This window comes from Homarus americanus, unplaced genomic scaffold (genome assembly GCF_018991925.1).
Source record: "Homarus americanus isolate GMGI-L3 unplaced genomic scaffold, GMGI_Hamer_2.0 scaffold37032, whole genome shotgun sequence".
Taxonomy (NCBI): domain Eukaryota; kingdom Metazoa; phylum Arthropoda; class Malacostraca; order Decapoda; family Nephropidae; genus Homarus; species Homarus americanus.
In genome coordinates, this window is record NW_024731852.1 from 1,577,692 (window position 1) to 1,602,302 (window position 24,611).

Below are 24,611 nucleotides of genomic sequence, written 5' to 3' on the forward strand. Positions count from 1 at the left end.
GACTCTTCAGGCTTCTACGCCCTTGACTCTTCAGGCTTCTACGCCCTTACCTCATGAGACATAAGGCAAACATGAACTTAGCATGCTTCCCTGTTAGGCGCTGTAAACGCTTCTGCGCTTCACCTTACACAAATGTAGGGGTGCCCCCCAAAATGATGATTGTGTTGGGGAAAATTCCTGGTACAATTTATCTGTTTATGGCAAAGCGTGGCAGGTCCCTAATAATGTCAAGTGCCAGGCCTGTGACTAGGAGGAGGGATATCAGGTCAGGGAGGGGCGAGGTGTTGGTAATGTCTGGAGACTTGTAGGAGGTGGTCATGGGGCAAGTGAAGATGTAGTGAGAGAGGGTGTGAGAGCCGGGTTGACCACAAAGTTTACAAACAGTGCGGCCAGGCTCAGGGTTGCTAATGTACTAGGCGTGGTGAAATACAGTGGGGGTGGAGGTGATGTGGTGTGGTGGGGCAGGTACAGTAGGGGTGGAGGGAGGCACACAGGCATTGACAATATTGAGGGACACACCTTTTAGTGTGATTGTGATGGCGTGTGCGTCTACATGCCGGTGGGGTAAGGGTAGCCGGGGGTGGTGTCCTCTGGTCCAATAGGTAGCCCTGGTGGAGGCAGCACAGACACAGGAGCGGGCGCGGCTTGTGGTGGGTGGACAGGTTGAGGCACCAAGTGTCGTGAAGATGAGGCAGGACTTCGCTCGGGGGCAGCAGGACACACCAGGGCAGGCCTGGTAGGCACTACACCAGTAGTGAAGGCCGCCGGCGGTGGAGTAGGCCATGTGCAGGGGGGGCTCACAGGGGGACTACCAGCTTGTGTCAAACCAGACAAGAGGAGTGACTGGGTGGCAACAGAGGGCACTGGGACAGACGGGCCATTGGGGCATTGCCGTGAGTCAGCATTGTGCAGGCCGCCACAGTTACAACACCTGGGATCAACCACATAGCCCACACCACCCCTCATTAAGGTGGTCTTTGATTTTCTGGGCACAGGCTGTGGAGTTATGGTTACGTACGTGAACAGAAGCGACATCTGGGACGATCACATCGGCAGCAGGCGGTGATGGTGTGACCTCAATGAGAACAGATAACACAAAATGCAGGCCCGGGGTTCTGCATAAAGTGGAGGGAGACTTGGATGGGCCTCCACAGTGGTTGGGCATTCCCCTCCCTTCCACTTTACAATGACAACAGCTTGTGGGGTGTTCCCCCGGTAATGTCGATGTATACTGAGTATACTAGAATTAAAGTCATGCGCATCTTCGATGTCAGCATATAGGGGAATCTTTTCACTAGAAAATTGCAACATTCATCAACGTCTACTGGGGGGGGGGGCACCAGGGCAACCCCATCAAAGCCAACAGTACTAAGTGTTTCATAGATCTCAGGAGTCTGACACTTGATAAAGTTCAGGTTCTTACCTTGTCGGAATTGAATGTTGAGACCGTGTTGTCTGCAATACTTCATCATCCAATTAAACCGATCCTCGCCGGTTTTCAATGAGTCCTTGGGGAAGTGCAGATTCAGCTTACTTGGCTGGTTGGCAGAGGGCAGGGTGATAGGGTCCGTGGCATTGATGTTTCTACTCCGGCTAGTGTTTCCCATAGAAACATTACCGTCACTGTCATAATCACTGGGGTCTGACTCTTGAAGGGTGTTGGATTCAGTATGACCAGGCGAGTTGGCGATGGCAACCGTATCAGAGATGTCTGCGTCTATGAGAGAGCCTCTTCTGGGACGTTTATGTCGACCCCCCATGATGGCAGAAACTTGCCGGCTGAGGGGACCTTTGTGGGACGATCGGGAAGTCAAAAGCACCTATGGGCACGTCTGTCTCCATATGTGGTCACGCCACGACTGTCTGTACTTGAGTTCGTGGGTCACTTATGTACGTACGTCATCATTGACCCTGGTTTTGCAATGTCAGGGGATAATGCGTCAAGTTAGTCGATCTGGTGTACACTGTTCGTGGATCACTACACGAGTATGCACCGTCCGTGTTAATCAGTACGTGGTGCATCTCCTCCGTAATGACTTGATTCAGGTCACGATACCACTGATTTTTTTGTTCTTTTTTTGAGTTCGTCACTACCCAGGCGACTGCTCCCTCGTCATCTGGTCTGATCTTTTCGCTTTTGGGTCAATGAACGTAACACAACCGCGCCTTTATATCTGCTCGCGATGCTCACATATCCAGTCGTCAGGTAAACCCACGAACGAACCTCCGAACTTCTGAACTTCGAACCTCGGAACTCGAGCCCTGAACCTCCGAAATTCTGAATTCCGAACTCTGAACTTCTGGACCCCGAACCTCCAAACCCCATACCTCCGAACCTCCGTTCCCCGAGCCTCCAATCCCCCATCCTCCGATCCCCGTACTGTACTTCCGAACCCCGAATCCCCGAACCCTAAACCTCCGAACCCCAAAATCACTAGCGTAAATAACAACCATATATAGAAGTAATTTTATTATTTTGTTTTGTTTTATAGAGTATTCATGGTTATAATAATTATGACTATTCTTATCTATTTATACATAAAAAATAACGTGCAGGAAAAAAATAACAAGAGCTTAAGTGACTAATATTTTGATTTCTAAGGGCAATAAAACACCAATATTCTCTCAAACCTTCATGAATTTCAAAGTTTATTTTCCTAATACATGGTAAAGAAGACTCATAACTTATAATGAATACAAAAATTATATATATATATATATATATATATATATATATATATATATATATATATATATATATATATATATATATATATATATATATATATATATATATATATATATATCAGGTTTCATTACTGGGGAAAGTCAGATAAATTGATTCTCTATCAGGAAATGGCCAAACCAGTTTAGTTTAGCCAGAGTGACGACAGGAGAGAAATGCAAAGCGTCCGTGACAAGCAGAGTTACCTTGTGAATAGTGTAATTGTTATGTTTTGTGTGGTTTCTGTCAGGTGTTGGATAATGTTAACTTGAAGCTCTGTTGGGTGTTGGATAATGTTAACTTGAAGCTGTCGGGTGTTGGGTAATGTTAACTTGAAGCTCTGTCAGGTGTTGGATAATGTTAACTTAAAGGTCTGTCAGGTGTTGGATAATGTTAACTTGAAACTCTGTTGGGTGTTGGGTAATGTTAACTTGAAGCTCTGTCATGTGTTGGATAATGTTAACTTAAAGGTCTGTCAGGTGTTGGATAATGTTAACTTGAAGCTGTCAGGTGTTGGATAATGTTAACTAGAAGCTCTGTCAGGTGTTGGATAATGTTAACTTGAAGCTCTGTCAGGTGTTGGATAATGTTAACTTGAAGCTCTGTCAGGTGTTGGATAATGTTAACTTAAAGCTCTGTCAGGTGTTGGATAATGTTAACATGAAGCTCTGTCAGGTGTTGGATAATGTTAACTTGAAGCTCTGTCGGGTGTTGGATAATGTTAACTTGAAGCTCTGTCAGGTGTTGGATAATGTTAACTTAAAGCTCTGTCAGGTGTTGGATAATGTTAACTTGAAACTCTGTCAGAGTGTTGGATAATGTTAACTTAAAGCTCTACAATAAGGTGTTGGATAATATTAGCAGAAGCTCTGTCAGGTGTTGGATAATGTTAGCAGGCTCTGTCAGGTGTTGGATAATAATAGCAGGCTCTGTCAGGTGTTGGATAATATTAGCAGAAGCTCTGGCCTATGTTGGATAATGTTAGCAGGCTCTGTCGGGTGTTGGATAATCTTAACTTGAAACTCTGGCCTATGTTGGATAATGTTAACACGAAGCTCTGTCAGGTGTTGGATAATGTTAGCAGAAGCTCTGTCGGGTGTTGGATAATCTTAACTTGAGGCTGTGGCTGCTGGATAATGTTAACACAGAAAGCTCTCAGGTGTTGGATAATATTAACTTGAAGCTCTGTCAGTGTTGGATAATAGCAAGCTCTGGCCGATGTTGGATAATGTTAACACGAAGCTCTCTCAAGTGTTGGATAATGTTAACTTGAAGCTCTGTCAGGTGTTGGATAATATTAACTTGAAGCTCTGGCCTATGTTGGATAATGTTAACACGAAGCTCTGTCGGGTGTTGGATAATATTAACTTGAAGCTCTGGCCTATGTTGGATAATGTTAACACGAAGCTCTCAGGTGTTGGATAATATTAACTTGAAGCTCTGGCCTATGTTGGATAATGTTAACACGAAGCTCTCAGGTGTTGGATAATGTTAACACGAAGCTCTCTCAGGTGTTGGATAATGTTAACACGAAGCTCTCTCAGGTGTTGGATAATGTTAACACGAAGCTCTCGCAGGTGTTGGATAATGTTAACTTGAAGCTCTGTCAGGTGTCATATAACTCACAATCTTATCTTCAACCTGGCGAATTTCCGTCGCGTACAGTAGGTGCCGTAAAGCGCGTCATTACTTGGTCAGGAAGACTTGGACGGGCCGCTGTTATTACCGGTAGAGGAGTGTTTTATGACCTTGGCTTAAAGTTGGTGTCCGCAACATCCGCTAGTATCACCTGTGCTATTTATCATAGTCCAAACTGGTCTGACAGCACCGCGGACAAGTGTAAAGGTGTGTGTGTGTAGGCAGACCTCGATGGGTTAGTGTATCACAGGTGTTTAGGGTGTTGGAGGTCAGTAGGCAGTTGTGCAGGTGTTCAGTAGAGGGAGGGGCAGGCCTGACCAAGTGCCAGTAGCTGGTGGTAGATAAAAATAACTGTTGTAGCCATATTTAGTTCAGTAACATTCTCCAGGCGGAAAAAAAAACGAAAAATCGCAGAATTTTTTTCTCCCGCATGATGGACACAACATTTCATTAAAGCCGTCAGGTCTGGGGGGAGAATCCTCTCCTGTGTTTACTTACGCCCTGACACACAGACACACTTGCCTCTTCACAGGTGCGGTCACTGAGACAGATACAGTTAAAACGCTTCTCTTGAGTAAAGGTTATTGAATATATGCACAAGTGTATCACAGGGGTCCTGGATGACGGGCAGGTGTACAGATGTGTCGATCCTGACAACATCGTGTCCATAAAACTACTAGAATAATGAGTTATGGAACTGATGAATTAAATGGATCCAAACTATAGCTACACACGTGAGGATGTTTGGACTGGGCAACCTATATAAATCTGAGACACAACAGCACTTCCTGCCACCCTAATGGACAGTTCCCTTCTACATTACAACACCCACGTACCCGCCCAAATGACTCATTACACAAACTCCTTATCTCCAACACACCGTTAAAGTGAGAGCTCTTGAACACAAATATAACCTACAGGCTAAAAATAGAACACATCGTCTACACTGTTGGGCTCACTTAACACTGCTTGAAGGAGGGAAGGAAGTGCTGTCAGTGTGACCCAACCTAATGATAATATAAGAGAGAGAGGAGCTGCTGCAATCAATAACTGGGCACCCACTCTACAGACAAAATTAGTTGCCCTACTCACAGCTATAAAACTTGTTGAAATCACTACCACAGACAGCCTCATCATCACTGACTCATTATCCTCACTATTTGCCCTTGACACCCTTAACTAAAGTTGTCACGCACTTGTCACTGAAGCCAGACACAAATATGCCTGCCTTGTTGACGAGGGTGTCAAAATCAAGCTGCTGTGCATTCCCTCTCACATAGGCCTTAGTGAACTTGACAGAGTTGATGCCTTAGCCAAACACGCGTCTAATAAAGACACTTTTGATAACATATCATGGTCTGTCAAACAACCATTAAAGCTGTAATCAAGATAAAAACTTGTTGATGAAATTGAAATCGAAAGTAGTCCACCATGATGAAATGTATCAAGTAAAACATGTATTCGGAGCAAGTAACAAGATCACTGGATTATAAGATGGTGTAACTGTTAGGTAAAGTTTTGATGTAAGTACCTCTGGCGGTATTCACTCGAGAAGATAGAACCTTTTAGGGACAGGACCAAGCGCACTGTATGTGAATGGCATAGAACTTTATCTCTAATGGCAAGATAGTTGATATATTAAGACTGTGTCCAGGTGTGAGGAGGACAGGTGTGTGAGGAGGACGTGAGGGCTGGTGTGTGAGGAGGACATGACGACAGTTGTGTGATGAGGACATGATGGCAGGTGTGAGGGCAGGCAGCGGGGCAGGATCACCGTCATTAGCGCCATAAACTAATCTAGAACAAGCGTGACCGCCTGAGACTCGGCGTGATGCACTGTGGACCATGGCGTCACCCACACATTAATTTTGACCCTCTTTGGCACTGCGTCTGTACATCGGTTTAACTTTTTTTTATTACCTGAGAATGTTAATCACACTTGTATGAAATGTATGGATGTATGGCTCAATCTGAAAAGAAAATACTTAACCGTGCATTTTTTTTAATCAGGGCTTGGGTGTTTTTTTGGTATTCCATGATGGTGTTTGCATTCTGAGTCCTCAAGGCATCGCCTGGTTTTATCGTCGACAAGAACGATAAAACAGTCCCTCGCCTTCTGTCTGTTTGTGTCTTCCTGTATACACTATTAGAGCGACGTGTTCCCTTTGTCTCATGAATAAACCCCCATAAAGATACCACAAGTCATAATCTAATACGAAAGGTCACTGATGTAATTACCACAGTATTATAGATAAGAATATTACCCCCCCAAAGCATTCTTCAGGGCGGGCGTTTGTCTCACGTCAGGATGCGGTCGTTCTTGTTACGGGATTCTTATGTCCTCACTTAATGTTTGGAGTCCTTGATACATTTATAAAGTGAAGGACTGATGCACTTCTTTTTTTTTTGCCGTAAGTGGTAAGTAATGTAACAGTGTGGTGGTGTGGTGCTCTGTGAGGATGGTGTAGTGGTGGTGTGAGGGGGGGGGATGGTGTTGGAGATGGGTGGTGCAGATGATGTAGGAGGAGGAGGAGGAGGGGGGTGGTATAATTATGTGGGAGGATGATAAGAGTGGTGTGAGAGACGCAGGGAAAGGCAGCGGTAGTGTTGAGGGTGGTGATGTGGGAGGAAGATGGGGACATGGCAGGAGAAGGGCGCTCATGGTAGTGTAGGAGTAGGGGGGTGATGGTATAAGGAGGAGGAGTAGGGGGGTGATGGTATAAGGAGGAGGAGTAGGGGAGTGATGGTATAAGGAGGCGGTGGAGAAGGGTGAGTGGAAGCTGCTGTGGTGTAAGAGGGATGACACACCTTCCGGGTGTAGCTTCACGCGTGACAGTAGCTGGGAGGAACTTGTCTCTCGCCATCTCAAACTAGTTTTTAGCTGGTGTATAATGGAGTGTCTGGCGAGGGTGTACCATACCCCAGTCATTGTTGTCGGCACTAAACAGTGCAGGCAAGTTTGTTTGTCTTTTGACAACACTTTGTTTTAATTAAGGGAATTTAATCTCACTGTTATAGTTGAGGAATCAACATGTCGACTTGGCTGTCTATTGAGACTTGTGTTCTCTTACTCAGCTCATCCTAGTTATCAAATACTCAATTTACCGTAAGAATTCACGTATTAACTCCTGTTAATAATGGTATTAACAACTAAAGGTGGATTGAAGTGTTCCGTATTGGTGACAACAGTGTACGGTGTTCATTCTTCGACTTCAGAAAGAGGAGTCATATATTGTACTGTCCCTGCCTTACTTAAATCATTTCAAACTGACTGAACCTCACTTACCTTAACATTATTATACATAACTTTGAGATCTGTGTAGTTAATTTGACCCTTAATGGGTGTCTTATACATGGTCATATTTTATACACCAGGTGAGGACAGGTGGGTTAATGGCTCCTCGGTGTAGGAAGCTGTTGACAAAGGAGGCAAAAATAACCCATCATTGGTGTTTATGTTGTTTAGATACACAGTGTTGCGTGTGGCAGCGTGCACACGGTGGGCAGCGCGTGGCAGTGTGTGTGGAAGGGGGGGGGGTGTGGGAGTTAGGGTCGGGGTGAAGGAGGACAGGCAGGTGAGTCAGCGGGGCCACCCACCACCTGTTGCCGTCCCCTCTCCCTACATCCACCACACCTCCTCTACACTCGCCCTACTTTCACCATATAATTCTTTGTGTATGGTTGTTACTGTACACACACACACACACACACATACATACATACATACATACACACATACATACATACATACATACATACATACATACATACATACATACATACATATTACACCCACACAAATCATAGTAGAAAGAGATGCTGGTTTGAGGAAAGTGCCAGAGCTCTCACTGGCCACCTCGCCTACACACAACTTGTTACCTACACCCACCTCATCTTAGCTACCTGACACCACCTTACCTGCCGTGCAACCACCACTACGCTCACTTGCCCCGCCTTCCACCATATGTCCCAGCCCTTGTGTTCAACAGGTGGCGGGAGGGGCGTGTGTATAGCTTTAACAAGGGTCGTGATGGTGGAAGGACAAGACTGTGTTCCCTGTTAGATCAGTAGGTCAGTGGGTGGAGGTAGAGAAGTCTCCCACCAGGGGTCACAGCGGGTGTATTATATGTCACCCACAACAATATTAATCTTGGGATTGTCACCAAATAGTAATGATACATAACAGTAATTCCTCGTAATGCTTTCATAGACTCCACCTACCGAACACACCCTCCACCTACCGAACACACCCTCCACCTACCGAACACACCCTCTCACTCTTAACCTGCTTTATATCCACCAATGAAAGATATTGTTATATATTATTGTCTGCCCCTTGAGGGAGCTATTAACAGTGTAATAATGATACGTAGTTCAGGGAAGGATACTTACCTCAGTCACTCACCCCAAGAAAATTTTTTTAAACAATAAAGAGTTTACTATGTCAGCTGATGAGCTTCCTGAACCTTATACAGTGTCATGACGCGACGTGACAGACTGACTGATTTCACACATTAGTTGTGGCTGTTAATCTGTAGCTGGAGGAGTGGAGTAAAGGGTAAGTGTTGGTTTAGGTCAAGCCAAAAGGTACAGCCTCGCGAAGGCTATAATAGCACGGTCTCTCCACGTCAAGAGGCAGCGGTCAAGTAACACTCCAGGGAAGGCGAGTGTACACCAGTTGAGATATAGCACGACCCCGCCCTCCACCACGCCTTCCCTAGCCTCCCCCAGCCTCCACCACTACCACGCCTTCCCCACTACCACGCCTCCCTCAGTCTCCACCACTACCACACCTTCCCCAGCCTCCACCACTACCACGCCTCCTATAGACTCTACCACACCTCCCCCAGGCCACACCAGAGGCTTGGCGGTGCACGTGGCTGTCCTCCTGCCACCTGACACCCCAGCCTCGCCCCTCCCCATCGCCACGTGAAGGAGCACTTCGTTGTGGCCCCCCGTGATGTAATTAATTTGATGAAGATTTAGTGACCTACTGTACACCACCACCAGTTACTACACACCTGCTGAATACCACCACCAGTTACTACACACCTGCTGTATGCCACCACCAGTTACTACACACCTGCTGTATACCACCACCAGTTACTACACACCTGCTGTATACCACGACCAGTTACTACACACCTACTGTATACCACCACCAGTTACTACACACCTACTGTATACCACCACCAGTTACTACACAGGCACTTGTTGTACATCGTTAGTTGTACACCACTACCACCTGTTGCCTGTGTACAACACCATCATGCAGCAGTAGTACGGTGGTGCGAATGTAACTTGTGGCAAGAGGTGGTGGTGATGCGCGTGTGGTGTGGTGGTGGGTGTGACAGCTGTGGTAGTTGTGGTAGTGGTGCGTGTGTGGTAGTTGTGCGTGTGTGGTAGTTGTGGTAGTGCTGCGTGTGTGGTATTTGTGGTAGTGATGCGTGTGTGATAGGGTGTCTGGTATTGTGGTAGTGTTGTGTCTGGTAGTTGTGGTAGTGGTGTGTGTGTGTGGTAGTTGTGGTAGTGATGCGTGTGGTAATGGTGTGTCTGGTAATTGTGTGTGTTGTGTCTGGCGTTGTGGTAGTTGTGCGTGTGTGGTAGTTGTGGTAGTGCTGCGTGTGGTAGTGGTGTGTCTGGTAATTGTGGTAGTGTTGTGTCTGGTAGTTGTGGTAGTGATGCGTGTAGTAGTTGTGGTAGCGGTGTGTGTGTAGTAGTTGTGGTAGTGGTGTGTGTGTGGTAGTTGTGGTAGCACCATGGGCAGGGACAGACGCACTAAGCGGTATTGATTGGTTGTGCCTCGACCTTCTGCTCCTCTAGGCGGTTAAAGGCGACAGGTCGACCATGGAATTATGCCGGTGATCCTTCCCGTGCTGTCTCCGCCTCTACCGGCAGACCTCGACCGCCTCTACTGGCAGACTTCGACCGCCTCTACTGGCAGACCTCCACCGCCTTTACCGGCAGTCCTCCACCGCCTCTACTGGCAGACCTCCACCGCCTCTACCGGCAGACCTCCACCGCCTCTACGAGCAGAACTCGACCGCCTCTACCGGCAGACCTCGACCGCTTCTACCGGCAGTCCTCGACCACCTCCACCGGCAGACCTCGACCGCCTCTACCGGCAGACCTCGACCGGTAGTCCTCGACCGCCTCTACCGGCCGTCCTCGACCGCCTCTACCGGCCGTTCTCGACTGTCTCTACCGGCCGTCCTCGACCCCCTCTACCGGCCGTTCTCGACCGCCTCAAACGGCAGACCGACTATATTTCTACAGGCAGAAATAAGCTTTGGTACCGGGAATGGTATTATTGTGCCGGGGTTTGAATGTTTGTACCAGAAGATGCTAAGTTTAGTATCGGGAGACTCTGACGTTTTCACAGCGGCTGGAAGTTTTGAACTGGGACTCGAACACCTGTACTGGGGATGGATGAAACACCTATACCTGGAGAACCATTTGTACTAACTGCAGTATGGTTCTATACCGGGGCCAGAGCACTTGTACTGGGGCTGACACCTTTTGCCACGGACACTGCACTTGCACCCACGTTGTTCAAACTTTTGTAACTGTGCAAACTTATACCGAGCTCCTATGTGTACGGCGGGAACAGCGTACACCTGCGTTAAGACCATGGCTATGTACCGGGACCATTACAGATGTACCAGGAATATTATTTTTCTGTACTGGTGGTGCTGCAGTTTTACCAAAGCTCCTGTGTACTTATGCTGGAAACTGCAACACTTGTACTGGGGGCGGGTGCACCACACACCTCTACTGTAGGTAGCATACACCCATACCGGGACTACCACACTTATACTAGGGAATTGTATACACCTGTACCGGGAACATCACACACCTGTACTGGGCATCACCAGTCACGTGTTCGACTCCGTAAATGTTTTGCTATAATGTTTACACAAGAAGTATTTTTACTGCACACAATTAAAAGTATTGATTGATGTGAGCCACGCTGGTAGCAGGTGGTGGGCCATTGTTTGTTGACAGTGTGTGTAGTCACATGGTCACGCGGGGATCCAATATGTTGATACGTTATCAGCTCTTTACGTCAACAATAAACTGCCTTGTTTTACCGCAAGGGGTCTTTGGGGTTGTTTATGGTGGATAACAAAGTATGTGCGGTGAAATAAGTGTGTGTAATAATAATAATAATAATAATAATAATAATAATTAACGGTTTATTGAAAAAGCATGGCAGCCGGAAGGCTGAAAATATACAATTATATAATTGGGGAATGGGTCTCTTGATTTACAAATGATGTACAAGTAACATAAGTGATACAAATATGATATATAATAATTAGGTGTTATTAATTTTTACAATGGTTGGGACTGTGCTGTTCTTGTAGCAATCAGTTCGTGCTCGTTTGGACTGGAGCGGGTTGGGCGGGTGTGGCCACATGGCCAGGACAGTAGCTTGGGGCAATGCAGGTGTGCTCCATCCTTCAGGTTAGGTCAGGTGAAGCCGTGAGGTCAGGTCCAGCCATACTCAGTATTACTGTGTTTTTGTGCTTTTCCTTCGAGTTAAAATTGCCACTTTTGTATATCAATTGTGAGTTGATCGTCAATCTTTGCACTGTACTGTGTGTGTGTGTGTGAGACTGGGTTGTCAGATATGACGGGTGGCAGGTGTTGACAGGTACCAGGGCTCATGATATCTGCACCTCGGCCATGACCAGCGTCACGTGGGCTGAGTACACTACACCCTAGACGGGACAGGCCAGATACGAGCGTGTGTGTGCAGGCAGAGGTGTGAGGGAATGGTTAATGTGTTTGATAAATAAATTGCAATGTTTCGTGCTGTAGTGTTTGGGGTACATGTGTGAAGGTGTTGCAGGTGTGGTCACTATAAACTGTACAGTGTTGGTGTGAGTGACCGGTGCCGTTAAGGGTATCTTGGTGGCTCGCGGCCTTCACCATATGTCTGACAAGCAGCTGAGGTGTAGTAATGTTAAAGTGTCGGTGGCATAAGATAATGCGTTATTATTTGTACAGATGAACACCGTAAAAGAGTGATGTGACAGTGTTTGTGAGCAACATAGCCTTAGTAGTTGTAGTTGTAGTGTGGTGGTGAGCGGTTTGTCACAAGAGAGAGACAGCGTGTGCTGGCGACGCAGCAGCAGGACCCAGCCACCATGTCTATGCTGGACAAGATCCGTGAGCGAGGGGCAGAGATGGGTCGAAGGCTTAGTGTCGGGCTGGCGGGCGGCGACACCCCTCGCAGGGTGAGTGTGGGCACCCTGTCCCCCACCGGCAGGGAAAGGACCATGTGTCCCCTCACCCTTTCCCCGAACGCCTCCCGCAAGAGAACCAGCCTCGACTACTCTCCTGGGGACGTGAGCAGCCACCTCTACACCGCTATGGTGGGCGCCCTCCTCGCTAACCCCACGCGAGACATCACAAAGGTGCCTTACTCTCTCTAATAATCTTCATTTTACCCCAACCTTCTGTACACCTGTGTGCAGTATATTATAGACCATTTATTTTTTTTAATTAGCATATTTTTAGTTTCCCATAGTTGAGGATTCTGCAGATTGTTGCCGCAGGATTGACATGTTTATGACGAAAGTATCATGTTGATGTGCTAACTTGTGTTATCTTTCCACAGGTGAGCGTGAGGCATGAGTTCAGCGGTGACAGCCGGTACACGGTAGGTGAAGTACTGTAGGTTTAATGATGAAACAGGAAGTCGATAGATGAAATGGAAATTGGTAAAGTAGGGAATTCGTCAATGATGTTGAAGGTCTTACGGTGAAACAGGAAGTCCGAAGGTGAAGTTAAGACTGACTCAGTGAATGAAGTGCTGACTAGCTTGGTGTCGTCAGAGGAGCCAATAGTCATATCTGTGAATTGGTGGGCAGGTGGTTGTGTGCTGATAACGAGTCGCTATTTCTCATTTCCTCTGATAATACACATGTTTACTCGCGCCCCGCCTACATGTCTGACGCCCCGGGACACTGCAGTTGTACACTGAGTGGGAGGGAGCACAGTGAGTGTTGTCCGTAGCACCTTGGTGGCGTCCGTAACACTTGAAAGACGTTCATAACACCCGGGAGGTGTCCACACCACTTGGTCTATACCTAACAGGAGACAGAGAGTCAACACAAACCAGGATGTTTAGCGGTGGCTGGCCAGTGTTAGTACAAGAATAAACATCGAAACGAGAGAGAGGTGACGTCTGGGCCTTGTGTCTGGTGGTGGGCTTCCTGCTGAACGTTTCTCTTTACTTCCTACTGATTGTTTATTGCTTCTGTCAATGTTTTGTTGCTTTTGTATGAATGTTCTGCACCTTCGCGTAAATGTTTAGCGCATCGCACTCATAAACATTTGATTCCTTATGAGTGTTCAGTACCGCAGAGTTTTATTTTCTCTACCAGATGAAGAACTTTTACCGCCTTAACTAACATATGGTCTGGTCTAAACATTCGCTACTGTGTGTGTGTGTGTGTGTGTGTGTGTGTGTGTGTGTGTGGAATAGATAAATATTTTAGTGAATGTTTAATTATAACCCCCACCATGTGAAACCTCTTGTAAATGTTGAATGTGTACAAAAGCCAGTGACCCCTCCCCCGCGGATGGAGGTGGAGGGGTGACAACAAAATAGTGTTTGGTTAGGTTGGTTGTGGTAGTAGTGGTGGTGATGGTTGTGGTAGCGTGGTTGTGATGGTGTAAACAGTGGCGGTATGGCTGTATCTCTCCCTCCTTCCTTCCTTCCTTATCTGCTACTACTTCCTTTCCTCTTATCGACATCCCCTCCTCCTCCTCCTCCTCCAGTGCAGAGAGTTGGTCACTGGCTGTTGATCCTTGTTGCTGACTCACGGTAAACACCTCCCATGTTTCTCCACCAAATATTTACTTCTGATCGCGTCCTCCTACTCCCCCCCCACCGTCCTCCCACTCACCCCCACCGTCCTCCTACTCCTGTCCTCCCATCACCGTCTTCTCCTTCGTCCTACTAAGAACTTGTCTGTTGTAGTTAGGAACTATTGAGACAGTCTGGAAAATCGTACTGATATTAAGTGGACTGTTTGGTAGTTGAATTGAATTGAAACAGTTTATTTAGCCAGAAAAATACAGATACGGAATGGATAATAATAACAATATTAACATGGCTGAACCAGTTGAGAACCTGAGCTCTCTTTTAGGCACCTGATATATACCATACATTTATCTCAAGGAAGTATTATGTAACATTTAGTATCATCTGGAATAGTACAATAGCATGGTGGTAATAAGAACATCTCATAATGTTACCACGGTTATCACTTCAATATTTATTAATTTTATTTATTCATTATTATTATTTTTTTTATATGCATAAGTTACAGTGGAATTGAAAAACATAAGTATAATGGGGGAGCAGTACAACATGGGCTGTACAGTAATAAGGTTGAACAAGAGGACAGAGCTGTCAGGATTACTCCTTTTCACATATACGTTGAGACATTGTTATATACCTATTTGACAAATTTCATAACCGAATGACAGAACACATATCGAATGACAATCTAAAATAACTGTTGGTGGTATGTCATTTTCCTATTGTTACATTCTCAAACTATATGTAGACTGTTGGTTCATTGTTCACGGCTGTCAACTTCATGACTTATGTCAATCATTTCCGTTAGCATGAACGAACAGTTATTTTAGATTGTCATTCGATATGTGTTCTGTCATTCGGTTATGAAATTTGTCAAATAGATATATAAGAATGTCTCAACGTATATGTGAAAAGGAGTATGTCTAGTTGGCAATTATGTTTATTGCAATGGTAATTACTTATTTATTTACATGATAATTTCCGATAAAACGGTTTTGATGGTACAATAAAAGCAGGTACTGTAAATATAGTAGGTATTACAAGAAATATTAATACTTCGGATGTTGTGTGGGGCACTGCTAGGTGGGTGTGGGGCACTGCTAGGTGGGTGTGGGGCACTGCTAGGTGGGTGTGGGGCACTGCTAGGTGGGTGTGGGGCACTGCTAGGTGGGTGTGGGGCACTGCACTGCTAGGTGCTAGGTGTGGGGTATTACTAAGTGGGGCTTGATGTGGCCGCATTCTGGGGATCTTCTGGTGACTGTCTTCGTAATGCGCCAGGAGAAATTGGGGTGGAGGTGGGAGTGAGGAGGGGAGGTGGGAGTGAGGAGGGGGAGGTGGTGAGGAGGGGGAGGTGGTGAGGAGGGGGAGGTGATTGTTTATTTATAGCGGCCCTCTCAGTAACGTTAGGGCAGAGAGGTGTCTAGTACTCAGAAATAGAAGTAAGAAATAGCTTTGCGTGTGAGCCAGAATTAAGCGAGGAGCTGCCACCACGGATGCTGCTGTTTGTGGTGGTATGGTGGTGGTTGATGTGGTAGTATGGTGGTGAAAATGTTTGGTATGTGAGAGGTGAGGGCGGGGGATAGGTGGTTGTTCTGTACCGGGTATGTTGTCGAGGTTGGTGGTGGTGGCGGCACAATAAATGATAGGAATTATAATGACTACTTTTAATGAAGGTATTGGTGGTAGTTTTAATGAGGTGAGTCTGTCAGAGAGCGATACCTTATCATCTTGTTCTCTCTGTTTACATTTACTGTATCTGCTGTTTGGTGTCGGCTTTTATCACAAAAACATTTCTGTGGATTCGTTTAATAGATGGAACCTGTCGTGTTGTTGTGTCGTCAGTTATCTGAGAAGGGCTGAGACTTAATTCTGCTGTTTCATAAAGTCAACCTGTCAACCAAACTTTCCAAGACAGTTGCACTTTTTGGGGGTGGTGGTGTCCTCTGGTGTATATTTTTAGAACTACATATGTTTTTTTAAAGATCCAAACGGTATCCCGACGATGCTGCCCAAAGTGAGTTGTTTCATACCACAGGATGTCCACAGTGTCTCGTCACCCTCATGCTTGTTGTCGTCCACACATAAAAAGCTGTTGCTCATTTACACATTTTGCGAGTCATGAATAACAAAAATCAGTACAGCAGTTAAGGTCAGTTCCTCATTTTCCTTGAGTGTTACTGCGTCTTGTTTTACACATGGGAAATATTGTCAGAGGAAGGAAGGGCAGCTGACCTATTTCTCACTCCTCCTCCTCACCTGGGTGGCTAAAAACGTCAGCACCTGAAGAAAATAACCTTGAACACTTTATATACCCAACAACTTAAAGGTAACTTAGAAATTGTACAATAAATTCAGATTTTTGAACTGACTGAGCCTTTTGAGAGTCGTAGTGCTCTTGAAAAGGTCACCTCTAGCTCTGTGTTGGTGAGATAGCAACTTAGGTGAGCTTGGTGAAGATTATCCAGGTTCTTACTTCGGTGTTCTGTAGCGTCAAAAGCCGTATTTCTATTAGGAAAAACTGAAGACATACCCTGTAGTTTTACTGGTGCTACAGGAAGCCAGACGTACAAGTGTTTATTCCATGTCTGTCACTCATTGTCTCATAGTGTCATTACTGCGGCGACTAACAGCGTGCAAAGAGAATGTTTGGGATTCCAGTTTTTAGATGGACATTTTCTGGATTTCCAAAACCGGGATTTAGAAATGGGATCCCGGTTTCCAAGGGATCCCAGATAATCAGCCTTTTTTATTGTATATGGGTGTATGTCCAAAATGTGGTTCTGTATGTGGGTGTATGTCCATAATATGGTTCTGTATATGGGTGTATGTCCATAATGTGGATCTGTATGTGGGTGTATGTCCATAATGTGGATCTCTGTATATGGGTGTATGTCCATAATGTGGATCTGTATGTGGGTGTATGTCCATAATGTGGTTCTGTATATGGGTGTATGTTTTAATGTGGTTCGTGTGGAGGCGTACTGTGGCGCGGGTGTTGTGTACGTGTGTTTGTTCATGTAATTGGGGAGGCAGGTGTGTGTGTGGGTGGCGGAGGCGGGGCACTGGCGGGCAGGTGTGTTGACGGAGGGGGTATCAGAGGCAGCGACGGCGGAAGTTGTGCTGCGACTTGACGTTGTTCTGTGACGCAGTAAGGGACTAACATCGGGGCCTTCCTGGTACCAATGACGCCCCTCGCCTGCGTGTGTGATCATCTTTTTCCATTGTGACGCACAGGGGGACCTAATTTGGAATAAAAAAGCATACATACATACATACATACATACATAGACTTACACATGCACAAGGGACGTGGTGATGCCCCCTCCCCCTCCCCTCCTGCTCATACCGCGAAGGATCACCACTGGAGGCAAACGGTCGTCTGGCGTAGCTTTCATAAAATTATCCTATCGAGTTGAAGGGTGGAAACATGCCAGGCGCTGTTGATCGCTCGTGCTGGCGGTGTGCTTGTGTGGTGTGGTGGTGAGCGGCTTGCAACAAGGTAGGTGTTGAGGCGGTGGGGGACGGCCTCCACTTGACGGCCCCGCACCGCTTGTGTCAAGGAGACCACCACTGATTATTTTCACGGTGTTTGTGGGTGTGTAAATATTTGTGTGTGTGTGAGAGAGTTTGTAAGTGATAGACAGAAAGAGAGAATTGTAAGAGAGAGAAAGTGTGTGTGTGTGTGTGTGTGTGTGTGTGTGTGTGTGTGTGTGTGTGTGTGTGTGTGTGTGTGTGTGTGTGTGCACCCCTTAGCCCATCCCTCACAATACCTCCTGCCATGATGAAGAATACAACTAATGTGAAAAAATGTGCATGTTCCGTGACGTTACCAAGGCACTTCAACACAAAATATTATGAACTTTGTAAACACCCCTGAGACAGGTGGGGGGGTTATCACCCAATTGTTTTTAAAGTTATCATTACCTTTGGGATGGACGGACAAAAACCCCAGCCAGACTTCCTTCCCACAGGACAAAAACCACAACTAGACTTCCTTCCCACAGGACAAAACCGCAGCCGGACTTTCTTTCCCACAGGGAAAAAAAAAAAAAAAAAAATATCATATTAATGCTCTCCTTTCAGTATCGGGATAGATATTTCTTGATTGGAACCCCGTGATTGGGGAAATATCCTGCCCTATTAACCCTTCCCTTCTTAAAAAAAATGAAAAAAAATAAATAAAAATAATAAAAAACAGGAAGTAAGAAAGTTTTATTACCAAGGTTATTAACTATTGGGAAAACGCGGTGAGATGTGAGCCCAGGTTACTGTCGAGTGGCCAAGGTTGTCATCACAGGTCCCGTTTTCACATTTCACGAATTTTGTTGTTATTTGTGGCAGCCTGTACGTGATCCCTATTGTGTTGAAGGTGAAGGAGGCGGAGTGCAGGGTGGCAGAAGTGTGCATTGTGGTAGTGGACGTGAGTGTGGTAATGTGCGTGTCTGTGTGGTGTGAAGGTGCCAATGTGGTGGGAGCGTGGTGGTGTTGACTGTAGCACCTCCTCAACACTAACTACTGGTTCCTAACAGTCAGTGATAGGAATCCCTTCGCCGCCTCGCCTCACCCACGCTGACCACTTTGTAAACAATAATAGTGTGTCCTTTGCGGCAGTTCGAGTTGTGTCCTTTTCGGAATCGTTTTTACACATTGTATTGACATTAAGAGTGTTTCAGAAGGCCAGTGCATCCACAAATGAAAATTACATGAAACATTAGTTTTCGAAGGCAGAAAAGCCGAAGTTTTGGACATTTTACCCAGTCTTAACAACCCTAAAGTACATGATGTCAAACGTACAGTATATGAATGGTATTTAGTAACGCTAGTAATGAACCACTTAAATAAAAGACAATAATAACAACATCTGTGGCAGTGACGTTAAATGTGAGTGGGCGGGGCACGGAGGTGTGCCGATTTCAAGGTATTTGATTGGTTGGTGGCTGTGGATGGGGTCTGCCCGGGCACCCTCAGTAGCCTTTTGTTTGTGGCCAGGTAACATGCACTCATTATTATACCTGGGTTTGTCTAGTTGACACAAGTGAAACGTGGTGTGTACAGCGATGTAGTGTATTGTTACCGCACACCAACAACAAGGTATAGTGATGGTGACCACCTGGCGCCCCTGACAGCTAACACACCTTGTCTAATTTTACAGTGAGCCTACTGTACCCCCCTGCCTACTGTACCCCCCTGCCTACACCCCCCTGCCTACACCCTCCTGCCTACTGCACCCTCCTGCCCACTGGTTCCCCAGGGTGGGTGACTTATTATTCAAGCATCAACAATCGCCACCGTAGGCACAAAGAGAGCGAACGTTCGTCTCTCGTAGTTCCATCAGTGTGGTAGCTGGGTGGAGGGGAACGCCAAGCACCGTTGGCTGCTCGAGCGGGCGTTGTTTTTATGTTTCAGTTGTTGAGTTTTTGTTGTTTATTGTTCCCCGCCGTCCCGGGAGTGAGCCGTGGGAACACATCCTGTCTGTCCTTGGATGTGTCCTGGAGGTGTGAACAAACAACAGTGATGTGTGTGTGTGTGTGTGTAATATAAACCTCAGGGAAACTCGATCACGTGCATTGTTGTAATTTTCTTATTGTCCAGAATTACGGCCCCGTGTCCTGTACTGTGTTGTGGTGAGGCGGAGGTTTTGTTCACCTTCATATTCTTGTTTTTACCTGGTAGTGTTGCTGGACCATTGCGGTACTCAAGTGTCATCTGAAGCTGGTCCTGGGGCGTCTCTGTGTGTGTGCTATAATCTCTGGTACACAATAGATTTAAGTTGTTAACATAAACCTCGTCATGTGCACCATCATTTGTTGAAGACGTGAAAATAAACTCCGGCGACCTTGGTTAAGTGTGGTGCAGGTGGGCTGTTTTGGCTTCATCAGTGGCAGGTGACGTCCACAAAATAAAAGCGGGTGAAATTTCTGTCAGCAAGGCTTCTTCCACGGCCAGGCTGCGATACCACACGACACATCCACCACACACGAAATCCCGTCCAACAAAATCACACCACAAGAGAAATAAAAGTTTTTTTTTCCACTAGCTTAAGTTTGTGTGTTGTAACGCTCTCGTGAGTCAGATTAGTTTATCAGATCTGCTGCACCAAGGATAACCGAGAATTGATCATAAGTATTAGCGAATCAGTGAAGGCCGAGACGTGAACGGGCTGCAGGCGCTGGAGAAAATGGTCGGTGGTGCAGTCAGTCAGTGAGTAAAAGCCGTTCCTGGCGACCCGTGGTGTAATGGTCAGCATGCTCGCCTCGCAAGCGATTGGACCCTGGTTCGATCCTAGGGCAGGGTATGGGCTAGTTTATTTACGCCATTTGCCTCTGTCTCCCCAGCAGCAATTGGGGACCTGGATGTAAATCGATTTGCGGATCGTGTTCCGGGGTAATAGTTAACCAATGCAGTTGGCGAGTTGTCCGGTGCAACTCGTTAACGTCGGGTGTGGTTATTGTGTTGGCCCTAGGGCCGGCCATCCTCGATTTCGAGAGGCAACCATTATTGAAAGCCGTTCAGAGAAACACGTAATTTGGTAATTATTATATTAAGGGGGAGGAAGACAAGCTGCTATGGTACAGTTTCCTTGGCTGAAGTACCACACAGTCAGTCAGCTGCTGCCCTCCACACACTGTCACTCACATAATTCTCCCCGTAAATGAGGATGAGAGAAATCCTCTAGAATCTCACTGCAATTTCGGCGACGCCATCCCGGCCATTATATTTGGGTCGTTGCTTAAGTGAGTCAGTAAGATGCGCTCTCGTTTCCTCAACTTGGGGGAAAAAAATAAAAATTGAATCATTGACCATCCCAGACCCTGCGCACCGCACCTCCCTCACGACAATCCTTAATCAGTAACTTAAATGTAGTCTTAATATTTGTTGTAGTTCGCAGATGGAAGCAATATACAAACACACCGGAAATGGTATTTATAAAGAGGGAGTGTGGTCACGTGTGGAGAACCTGCAAGCCCGAGGTTATGATCACTCCATATGGCATTTTTCCCTCTGTTAATGGCGACGTGACAGTGTTTGTGACTCATTCCCTGGAGCAGCAACACGTGATACCAACCAAGATGGCGCTGGTGTTCTACTGAGCCTCGACCAAGACAAAAAGTGGGTAGGAGGGGGGGGGGGGATTAACTTGGTGTTTGAGAATCTGTTCATAGGGTTACGACGAAACCTGCTTAAGTGTCCTCCTTCCAGTACTAGGCAATGTCTCATGGCCACTAGTGAACACCATATTCTCTCTCTCTCTCTTAACTTTATTGTTTCGTATAAAATATGATGATTATGTACATTTATCCTAAGTTCTGTTTGTTTACATTTCATCCTTTTAAAACGACTCTTTAACATTACCTGTGCCTGTACTTGCTCTGCCTGTACTGTTTTAGAGTTTAATATTGTAAGATATTTACTCGCTGATGAACGGACGTCATTCTTCACCAGTCTGGGAAAGGCGGTGAAGTGAATGACAGTCTGGATAATGTTTCCTGTACTTCCCTATAACTGTTATATAAGAGGACCTTCACAACTGTTATATCACGGCCCCTGTATGACTGTTGTATGAAGTATAAGTCATACACACATGTTGTATAAAAGGTCAAAAGGTCAAATTTACGCGCCAGTGTTGAGTGTGTGGATGATGGGTGATTGGTTAGGTTAGGTTAGGTCTCCGTGTCATAGTGTTGAGTGTGTGAATGATGGGTGAGTGTTTAGTGGTTGTGTGGGGAGGGTTGAGAGGTTGTGGCTGCCTGTGTTTTGGTGGTGGAGGTTGTAGTGCCAAGTAAGGTACTGGTGCCAAGGTCATGTGGTGTGAGGCACTACCGAGGGCGGCACCTCTTGTGTGACTCTCTCTCTCTCTCTCTCTCTCTCTCTCTCTCTCTCTCTCTCTCTCTCTCTCTCTCTCTCCCTACCATCACTTCTACCTTCCTCCTCCTTTCTACTCACATCCCCTTCCTTTTTTTTCCACTCTTCTCCCCACCCTCTCCCTTTTATCTCTAATTCTACCCACCTACCTACCCCCTCCTCGCCTCTAATTCCGCCCATCCACCCACCCGTCCCCGCCTCCCTCACCCACACCCTTCGTACTGCCTCACCTTGTGCGAGTGTTGAAAAAAAATGACAATCTGTAATTTCAGTTGGGTATTTCCGCCAGTTGCTGTATGAATAAGCCCGGGGTTGTAAAAGGCGTGTGATTTCCGGAATAAATTAGGCGAAAGTCATTGTGTGTGTGTGTGTGTGTGTGTGTTAACGTGAGTGTGTGTGTGAACGTGTGTGTGAACGTGTGTGTGTGTGTGTGTGTGTGTGTTAACGTGAGTGTGTGCAGGTGTCAGTCGCCGTCCATTGGTGATCCTGCCCGAAGCCCGCTGCTGCTGTTGTTGGCAGATAGCGGACGCCCATAAGCAAACAGAGATAACATCCGCATCACAGGTTGCATCAGGTGCCATCGTTGTTTGACCCATCACCCCGACCCTCCCTCCCCTAACCCCCAGATTCCGGTACAGACCATTGATTTAGTCAACAACAGATGCCGTGACATTTCCCCGGTTTGTTTGTGTATGGCCGTGAAGGTGTTGACTTGGCTTTATAGATGAAAACACACACACACACACACACACACACACACAAAGACCACAAAAAATAGTAATAATGTAAGTATATAAAGCGTTTTTCTTGGACTTTTTATTTTGTGTATGTTTTGGTCGCATTCCTGTCGTCATGTCCAGGGTTGAGACACCAGTCCCGAGATAGTGTCGTCCCCATGTGAAGCACTGAACCCCGTACTGTATATATCTGCCTCTTTACCCGTGTGTGTGTGTGTGTGTGTGTGCTGAAAACTGCAGAAAGAATTTATATTTCATTAGGCCCGCCGAAAGCCGAAAAGTTTGTACAGTATGTGTGAGCGTGCACGTTGGGGGATCATAATCCAACTCGAAGGCGTGGTGTTGCTGCACTAAGCTGGGACGCCTAATTTTAGCTCTTGTATATGACATGCAGTAAAGCTTATGCTTAAACCTCGATGCTTTTCCTTGTCATCGTTGGCTGTAAATATTGCTAAGTTTATTCTTGAAGTGTCCCCACAGGTGATAGTTTTATTTATTTATTTATTTATATTGGTTAGGAAAGGTTCGGGGTCAAGTGTTATAAAAAGGTAATTAAGTTGGTCCTTGGCTCTCGTGAACTCCAATTAGTCCAGATGATTTGGCACTAGTTTATCTTCTGTCTATTACTTACTGTTTTTAAGATTTTTTTTATTTCCTGGGCGATATACCGAGACAGAAATTGTACTTACACATAGACGGTAGTTGCTCTAATGGCGTTCTTAACTTCTTATATCACTGAGAAAAAATAAATCCAGATCATCTTTTAACCATTCAGGTGTGTACTGTCTGAACTATGACTAACTGCCGGCACACACACACTAATGGCAGGTAAGTTATGACACTCACTGGTTCACTTTCACCTCGGAAAATAAATCCATTTGTATTTGCGGGCGGGCGGTGATGCTTGCTGCAATAGGCGGTGGGTAAGGTCGGCCTCCTCACCACCGGGGCCCCGATTTCGAAAACACTGTGCACATGTTGTCAAGGAGAGGGACGTTATCACAGGTCCTCGAGGAGTTCCTTAACCAATGGAGAAAGGAAGAAAGAGAGGCCGTAAATATAACTGTTAGAACGTTTGTCCTGGCACCCTTGTACATTACCTGTCCTGCTTATGTGATATTAATAAAAAAGAAGTGAGTTTGCGTTGTATATAAAAGAATCGCAGTACTTGATGTAGGCTTCGATCCCCCAGTGCTTAACAGTAATTGAATTCCCTTTCTAACCAGCATACAGCAGTGTACTTTTTTTTTACGGGAATTAGCCCACCCGGGCACAGGTCAAACGACCTACAACGGGCCTGGGAGGGGGGGGGGGAAGAACAGAAAGCAATTGAAAATAGAGAAGAAAAAGGTTATACTGTGTTAATCTACACCACGAAGATTACACCACTTGGTTTATGTGTTGCACAGTGTATCAGTAACCTCACCCACTCACTGTTCTGTGTAGTACGAGTAAAACTATGACTAATACTCTCATACACACGAACATAAATACGGCCACATTGTTGACAAGGAGGGCAGGCACATCCGTTTTACTTTCTCGTGTGTGTGTCCGTCCGTCCGTCCGTCCGTCCGTTCATTTAGTAAATCTATGTAGGTCAAGGGTATTCATCTTCTACACAGTCATAAAAGATGTATTTCATTCATCAAGATACTGTTAATATGTATGATTAACTCTTAAAATAGATCATGTATGGACGTGTCTCTTAGATTATATGTATCACACGACTATACCAGGTCAGTAATGAATTAGAATATGAATAACAGTATTCAAATAAACTACAAACAAGTTTATCTGTATCTGTAACTTC

At 45.9% G+C, this 24,611-nt stretch overlaps 1 protein-coding gene across 1 annotated transcript in view; it reads left to right on the plus strand.

Moving 5' to 3' along the window:
* LOC121867918 (triple functional domain protein-like) overlaps positions 1-24,611 on the plus strand; it is a gene marked incomplete at its 5' end in the record, with an annotated part of 297,912 nt that overhangs the window by 187,696 nt on the left and 85,605 nt on the right. Inside the window, 1 exon segment of the mRNA XM_042368057.1 lies at positions 12,990-13,031. Coding sequence (XP_042223991.1) covers positions 12,990-13,031 — 42 coding nt within the window.